The sequence below is a fragment of the Pundamilia nyererei genome, unplaced genomic scaffold (genome assembly GCF_000239375.1).
Source record: "Pundamilia nyererei isolate P.nyererei 1_Seehausen unplaced genomic scaffold, PunNye1.0 scaffold00254, whole genome shotgun sequence".
Classification (NCBI taxonomy): domain Eukaryota; kingdom Metazoa; phylum Chordata; class Actinopteri; order Cichliformes; family Cichlidae; genus Pundamilia; species Pundamilia nyererei.
The window spans coordinates 406628-415263 of record NW_005187655.1 but is presented as its reverse complement, the minus strand read 5'-3'; the positions used below and the strand labels follow the sequence as shown (position 1 = coordinate 415263).

The 8636-nt window shown below is 42.2% G+C and overlaps 1 protein-coding gene across 1 annotated transcript in view; it reads left to right on the top strand.

Annotated features, from left to right (window-relative positions):
• The window catches only part of trmt44 (tRNA methyltransferase 44 homolog), a 16408-nt gene extending 11458 nt beyond the window's left edge, over window positions 1-4950 (top strand). Inside the window, exons 10-11 of the mRNA XM_005749757.1 lie at window positions 2454-2570; window positions 3902-4950. Of these exons, the coding sequence (XP_005749814.1) occupies window positions 2454-2570; window positions 3902-4134 (350 nt within the window). The 3' untranslated portion in view covers window positions 4135-4950. The remainder of the gene's footprint in view (window positions 1-2453; window positions 2571-3901) is intronic.
• Window positions 4951-8636: the final 3686 nt, after the last annotated feature.

The window sequence follows — 8636 nt, the reverse complement described above, 5'->3', positions numbered from 1 at the left end:
CTTGCCCTGCGCTCTTCCTTCTGACTATGCTGTCTGTGTTGAGCGCTCAGTGGATCTGCGCTCGACAGTGCAGCCTAGGCGGAGTAGTCGAACGCAGATTCACTGAGCGCTCAGCACAGACAGCATCGTCAGAAGGAAAGTTGATAAAATAAATTACAAATGTTGTATTGTTCGATACATATACGTACCAAACCGAAAGCACTGTATCGAACGGTTCAATATCGATACGAATATCGTTGCACCCCTAGAGGATGAGTGTAAATATTATTTATTGGGTGCTATAAGAGGATTCAGCAAGCATGCATATTAACGTTTATTAGTAATAATAATGTAATTATTGGTTCTAGTACATGTCAGTGTCCTGCATTACTACATAAATGCTAGTAGTCCCTTTTTTTTTTTTAGGTTGCCAGGCAACACGGTGGCATCATATTATAGCAAGTTCATGTTTCAGTTCACCTGATTGTTACTAGCTTTGCACCTTTGCCAGATCATTTACCAACTCTTCATAACCTTGTAAATAGATTTTTTTTTTTTAAAGGTCTAGCAAAAAGCTCCCGTACTTATTCCTTTGCATTGCAGGGACATCTTGCTCTCCTGGCACAGCAGTAGCCTGTCTCCTTTCCTCTCTCTCTGCTGTGTTTATTGCTCTGAGCTAGCAGCGAGGTTGCAAAGAGAGACGTGGGGCAGCTGTGTACAGAGAGACCGATTAAGAGATCTCAAATGTGATTGGAAAAAAGCGAGACTTCTGTTGTTGTTTGTCTGAGTGACCATTTTATGCGCAAGTTAAATGGTTTGCAGAATCATAGCATTGCCATTGTCTCCAAACCCTATGATTCCTCCTCCCTCTGCTCGCCTGGAGAAGCTTTGATTGTTTCTCAAGCCCAAAAGTTGTATTTAGGAGAAGTATATAGATTTCTTCTTCTTCTTTTGGCTTCTCCATTTAGGGGTCACCACAACAAATCACCAGCCTCCAACCTCTTCTGTCACCCCAACCCTCTGCATGTCCTCCTTCTCTGTGGCCTCCCTCTATTCCTCCTGCCTGGGCAGCTCCATGTCCACTACCCCTCCTCTGCTCATCAAGACAAATATTAACCGAAAAGTATGTAATCCCTCAGAAATATGTCCTGTCATCTTTACACGCCTTGTGAGAGTTGCAGTTTTTGCAAAGATGGAAATCACAGCTGAGCTCTTTTCTCTTTTTTTCTTTTTCTTTTTTTCTTCAGCAAAACAAAAGCAATCCTACACAACAGGCATCGTTTCAAACAAGCAAGTCCAACTGTACTTTAAGCCAAGTCATTAATTCTCATCTGCACCTGGTCTTAGTCCAAGCTGAATCTACTCTGTCAATACTGTCCCTATCCCATTAATCCCCATTAACATTGTAGGCAGTAAAGGGCAGCTCTAAACGGTGTATTGATATTATATCAAGGCCTGGAGCTCCCTGGCGTCAGAGCTGTGGGATGAGAGTCTGCCCAGTTTCACACTCTGCAGCATACGACTGGGTTTGGCTGCGCTAGTGTCTGTGAATGTGGGAGTGTGTCGCATATTTTAGGGATTAACGCAGCAATTTGGCCAACTAAAATTAGGATGTATTTGGGTGGACAATATGTTTTTCGATGAATTTCAACGGCAGAAAGACAAGGTTCAGAGACCTGACAAGCAGAAGAGTTTGAAACTGAACAGTTTTCTGAAAACTGAGTTTTGGATCAGAGGGTCAGACGGTGCTTTTCATTCATATTCAGTATTCATATCATCTCTAAGCCAGCAGAGACCACAGAAGTACGATGAAGATATCACTGAAGGTGCAGATTTAAGTCAAATGTGTGTGTCTCTCCCTCCAATACGTCAGAGAAAGGAGGAAGTTTGTCATTTGTATAAACCAAAGGTCAGCTCGGATTGAATTCCCTTGTGGTGTAAAAAGGGCAAGGCCAGAAATGCCAAAAGATCTTTATAACCATAGTGCGAAAGCATGTGTGAATACAAAGGGGTTTGTCATCTATACTATGCTAATCCTAGAGGTTAAAACTGTACATATTCTCCTTTTCCTTTCTAAAATCTCTGCCCCAGTGGTGAGTTGACAAAAATGATTCAGGCTCTCAAATGGCTACTCTGGCAAAACGCGTTCCAGCTGCCCCGACAGCTTGTTGGAACGGCTTTAACTGAGCATACTTTACAGCTCTGACAAACACTCTGACAAGCTACTCTCTACTGTAAACCAATCTTTATAAACTATGTGTATATATAGCTTTGCTCGCATTTTCTTGTCATAGAACAGCCGGTAACATCAACTCAAGCCGAGTGGTTCTTTGTCTGAAATGCTGGATAAAAACGATCTCTGTGCATGCTGGAGCACTGTGTTAATGCATTGATGATTATAAAATCAATAGACCTCTTCCTGCACATGTATAACTCCCATCTTTCATTGTTTGTCCCTCTTCCCTGCCCTTCAGGCAGCCTTTCTGTGAGCGAGGTTGCGGGGCTGTTGGGGCAGGAAACCCTGCGGCTCCTGAAGAAAGAGTGCGGAGGTCTTCAGACGCTTCTGAGGAACAATCATCAAGTATTTAGAGGTAGCTTTTCTGCACGCTCCTCTACGTTCTCGTAGATGGTTCATTTGAAAGTTGTATTGTTGAGAACTAGACTGTTCATTAAGTACAATATAGTGCTTAAATGAAACCAGTGACAGTGAGAAAGATACTGGAGGTTATATGAGTAACAGAAAGGGTGTTAAATAAAAAAACGTTAGCTTCTTTTTAAAAAAGATTTTGTTTGAATTTTTATTTTCCAACAATTTAAATCATAGACTGTATATAAAAGATGGAGGCCTTAACCCTACTTTCTGGGGATATTTCAAAGTTACCCTACTTCTCGTTTGATTTATGACTTGAGTAAACTGGTAATTTTGGTTTCAAGTCTTTTTTAATAGATCCTTAAAAGAACGTCTTAATTAGAATACAGTTCATGCTTTATTGCTTGCACCTTGCTCGTTCGGTGTTCGTCAGTACAAAAAGCCCTCAGAGGAGTCAGCTGTCCAGTTTTTCCATTACGAACATTTTGTTTGTTTAGTTCTTCATACTAGCTTGCTAGCTAGCATTAGTCCCACCTCCTGGTATGGGCACTTCTTTAAAACCATAAGGTGGCGATGGCCTCGTTCCAGGTTGCAAAATTTTACCCATATGTTGACATCTTTTAACTACAGTGTATGCTTTTAAGACTTTTAAAAGGGACTATTTCTAAAGATAAACATGGCAGCAACGAAAACGTCTCACGCTCAGAACCACAATTTGGAAACAACAATCCAGGCCACAATTCTTTCAACATAACTGGACAAACACTTTTTAAAATGCAGTCCTGGAAGTCGTACTGTCGTTGACCGTAAAGCAGTGTGTTTTGCTGCTGTTCCTGGTTAAAAGTGTCAGACAGCAGGGTGAGAAGTATGCCTTCCTTCCCCCCCCCCTTGTGCTTGCCAAAACTCTTGAATCGTCCGATGCAAAGAGTTAATTTGCTTGGCGTCATGGCATCACACTGGGCTTTTGTTGATTGAAAAAGAGGGGAAATGAGCGCTTTTACCATCGTCATTTGGAATTTGGTTGGTCTCGAGGGATCAGTTTGAGAAAATTGGATCCCCTCCCCTACAGAAATTGCTTAGAGTGCAAGCAAAGTCAGACTTGAGATAGAAACAAAGTTGACATTTCTTTCTGATAATAGATAAAAATGTGCACGACTCTCGAAAGGTGAGAAGCTTATAACCTGTGGGGGTCAGCGCAGACATGACTTTTTCTACCCGGTGCCCTGACAGCCAGGCATCTATGTTGTGTTTTTCTCCTAATTTCTTTCTTTTAAGAAAATATTTATTTGTATCTTTTGATAGATTTTGTGTCTCCCTCTTGTCACTCTTTAGTTGAAGGAGGGCGTGTCTACATAAGAGACTGGCGGGAGAAGATGCCCTTCAGGGTGGATGTTAAAAGGAAGCCCGTCACCCCGGGTGCCCTGAAAACTCGCCTCTGCTGGTTTCACGCTCACCACCCTCAGGGCTGCCCCCTGCAGGCTGAAAGCTGTGCCTTCGCCCACGGAGCACATGACCTCCGACCCTCGACGAGACCGCTGAAGAAGATAAAGAATGAAGCCTTTTGATCGACTCGTTCTTCACGACTTTTCATTGACTTTGTTTGGATTTTTAATTTGTGCAGAGCTCTGCACATCGTTGTTTGAACTCTAGTTTCCAGCCCTGTAGCCTCAAAGATAAGATTCAGGTCCAAGCAGCGAGTTTTATTGAGGCAACGTTACATCATTTCTGGGAATTGAAGCCTTGAAATTTCACAGTCCTCTTTCGTCTTTGTAAGGCTGCCAACATGCAGTGCTTCCTGGTGGGGCTTCACTGCTGGAGCTCTCTAAACCTCTGGGTTATGTTGTCTTGTGAAATTTAATTTCAAAGCATCCTGTCTCCTTTTTATTTAACTGTTGGACTTTTGTCGAGTTCAGGTATACTTACTCACTATAAAGCTGATTTCAAGCTACGTCTTTGTATTTCTATTTAAAGATTATCAGCTTTGTGGTGGATCTTCTCCTCGCCCACAGCATAAAAACTCTAAAAGCTCCTGTAAACTTTCAGTCTTTAACTGCGTGCTTCACTTAGACATTTCATTCAGCTTAGACGTGTGCTTTGGGGTTCACAGACAGGGCGGGGGAGAAAGGCCGGACAGCGTTTGAACAAAGTAAATGTTAGCGGTATGAATTATTTGTTGGCAGGAGTCGAGGGCTGAGCTGCGTGTTGTCCCGTCTGGATGGGCGCTCACTGCTGCGTCTTTCTAACACAGCTTCCATCACCCTGTGGCTCAAATGTCAAAGACGGTAAGGCCCTCCGAGGGGACTGCAGCCGAGCAGTGAGAAGCGCCTCCCTGGGGTTTGTTTTGTGTATGTGACAGACAACAACCAGACCACTGATACAATAAAAACATTGTTTATACAATCAGTGTGTGGCAATGCGTTACTGTAATCTGATTACTTTTTTCAAGTAACGAGTAAAGTAAGGGATTACTATTACAAAAACGCTAATTATATTACCGTTACTTCCCCGTAGGAACGCTGCGTTACTGCGTTACTAAAACCGTGATTTTTTTTTTGCGAGAATGTCTCAGGACAGTGATGTAAGCGAGTGCGCTGTTAGTGACAACAGCTGTGGGCAGATCAACAATGGATCACATATCGATTGTGGGAGAGAGTCTTCTACAGCACCGTGTTGTGATTCAGCCACGTTGGAGGGTTTTCCAGCATGAACTGAATTTTTAAGGTCAAGTCACAGATCGTGTATTTGTTTGATGATCTGAAACATTTGTGAAACTTCTAGCAGAACCAGGCTCAGGGTGGGGCAGCCATCTACGGTGACCGGTTGGGGGTGAGGGGAAGAAGCTAGGACAAAAGACACACTGTGGCTCCTTAAAAAGGCGAGTGCCTCTCATAAAGTCCATACTGTGGTTGAAATGGACATCCTGAGGTTACGTACAGCTGACCGGGTGCTCGCACGTCTCCCTGCTCAGCGGCTTCGTCACTGAATATTGATGTGGATCCACAATCGTTTGCTCAGCCTGTTCGAAGGTTCAGTACAGCGAGGAAGAAAGTTCTCTGGAGTTTTTGAGTAACTGCGATCAGTAAATAGAAACTTCCTCAGAGATCAAAAAGCATTTAAACACAACCGATGCTTCAGCTGTGAGATGGACATAAACTGCTCAGTCGTAACGTGTATAGCAATGTGTGGATTTTAATGACCTGTTTAAATCACTTGTCCCCCTCCCACCATTCACCCCACTCTGTTATGTTTCTTGGAAGAAATGAAATGATGAAAATGCTCCTGCTGCTCTGCATCTGCAGAGATCATCTGATCGACCCGCTGCCCTATATTTAACTGCTGCGACATGGCCGGGGAGTGGAGGAGGTTACGTACCCATCCCAGCTCGACACTGTTGCTGATGCTGTTGTTGTGGTCTTTTTGGCCCCAGCCCTGACTGACACAATGACTGTTTATGTCTGTTTCACACCGCTACCCTGGAGATCAGTAAAGCAGACCCACCCTGTCCCTATAAAACGTAACAGGAAGTCTGCTGGCTACTCATTTGCAGTATGCCAAAAGGCAAAAACGGATATAAACAAAATAAAGTATGCATATGCACGTACATAGATTTAACCCTTTAAAGCCCCAAACCATGATAATTGAGTGTTTATTGAATGCTCTGACAATCTAAAAAATTATATTATTAATTATTATTATATTATTACTGCCTAAAAATGTACTGTGCAGCATCGCACTGATGATATGCGAGTCTCAAAAACTCATAGGATACACCAGACGTTTAGGGGTTAAATAAAGATGCAGTGCATACGTGGGTCGAGTCGCTGTCTGGGACTAAATGTTAAAACCAGACTTCATCTAGTTCAGCAAAGAAAAACAATTAGCAAGGTTACATAAATCCATTTTAGGAACCTGAGCGATATTAAAACATGTGGTTATTAAAATGCTCTTTCCATTATTGCTGAAGGATTGTCAAGTTTCACAGCCGGCTTTTTAGCCAATTATTTAAACCTCTTCTGACTTAAAAAAAATCAGTTTCCTGGGAGCTCCTCAGTGGGTGCAGCATTAGTATTAATTATAGTAAAAATGTTCACATTTATTGAAATATGAAAACTCATTTGGACTCGTGATTAGAGGCACAGAGGAACAGTAACAGTGATGTAATTAAACAGCCCTCCATCCTCTTATTCAGCCATAAACTGGAATTGTGAAATTCAGGACAAATTGTTTATCATTAGCATCTGTAGCTCTGGCCTCATAACTGCTGGGTTAGTTGTATTTAAGTAGCTTGGCTATCACAGTACAGATTGCAGATTTAGAGCTAGAATACATTGAGCAACTTTCTGGTCTTGACTCACTAAGCAGTCAAGACCAGGTCATGAAGACGGAAAAGAAGAAGAGCCCAGTCAAACATTTTTTTAATTTCTTAATCTGTAGATAGTTCTTTTTTTTGTGTGTGTGTTAAATATATTTCCAATGAGAGACAAGTATGCCATGAAAAAACTGAACACTTACGCAAAGAGCAGGCATCTTTTTGGAATTAAATTGCATGCAGAGAGACAAAGGCAGCAGTCGTTCAACATAGATCAAAGCTTTCATGGATGACCTGATACCAGCTGTATAGCACAGTAAGAACTATGGCTCAGTGTTTCTTTGCTGCCTGCAATGGAAAACTTTAAGATTCTGCTACATATCTTTGTCAAGTTGACTTCACTTAGTGAAAAAGCTCCATATGATCTTAATCTGTCTCCATGTGATCAACACTGCTGCCGACGAGCACGGCGAGGCTGGAGGAGAGGCCCAGGAGAGACGTGCAGCACACACACCTGATAGTTTATAACTTACGCTTTTCACACAAGCTATTTCCTACTGTGAAGACAAATTGTAAGTTTCCAGGTCCTTCAAAGGTCAGTGGCGGCTATGTTTCCTCTGTCAGGGCGTCAGGACAAGTGGTGAGAAAAAATCTTGTTTTATTACTAATCTGTAATCATGAATCAGTGGAAAATCTAACCTCAAACCTCATTTTTACTGCCTACCTGTTGCCACACAGGGACATCAAGCTGTGATCTGATGTGTTTTTTATTGTAATACCTGTACTGAGTTTAATCAATCTTGTCTAAATGGGTGACCTCCATACAGTAATAATAAAAAAACTAAACTAAATTTAAATATCAAATACTCCTGATTTATATCGATAAAAATAAAAGACCTTTAGATAATTAAGATTTTACTGAAATAGAAACATCTCAGTAGAAACAGTGCTAACATAAATGTGCAGCTAGCAGCCACACAGTTAACATGTTTGATGCGTTAAATCCACTCCTCGTGTGTCGCTCTCAAAGCGTGACAGTGGCAGACGGGAGGATTCGGGTCCTTTCAAACACGTTTGGTCAAATACAGTGCAGATCTTTGTCTTCTGTGCTATCCCAAATTCACAGGCAGGTGAAGGATGCTCTTCCCACTCCAGGAAAGGAGTTGTTTTGTCTGACAATTAACAAAAACAGAGGGGAAGAAGTAAAGCGCTATCTTACAGCAAACACCAGGTTTGGAAGGAAAAGCCTCTCCTCAGCTTTGTTGCTTCAGTTGTGAGAGAGGAAAGCTTTGCTCCGAGCTCCAGCCATCCGTCCAGTTCTGGGACAACAGAACAGCAGACACGAAGGAGGATCTCAACCCAACCACCGCCACGAGCTAGATATGTGTTCATTGTGTTTGTCATATTCTCTGTTGTGTAGTGCTGTGTGTAAATCTGATGCTGCCAAGGTATATTGATAACTCCCTGTCAGATGAGTGGGTTAAGTGTGCGCCTCAGCCAGGACGTGATGAAGAATCACAAGTTTTAGTATAAAAATGGACGTTTTGTCTCATTACTGCTTGTTACGCAGCAAGGAGTGGCATTAGCGTGCTTTCTGTATGACACGCTGGGATGAGTGTTTATGTCGTAAATCTGATTATCAAAATGAGAAACGCGGTGGGAATTTTTTAGGATTGTGCTACTTCACTGTGTCATTTTTGAGCTACACCACATGTTGATGCACAAATGATCTTTTGCACACAGTGATACGAATCTATT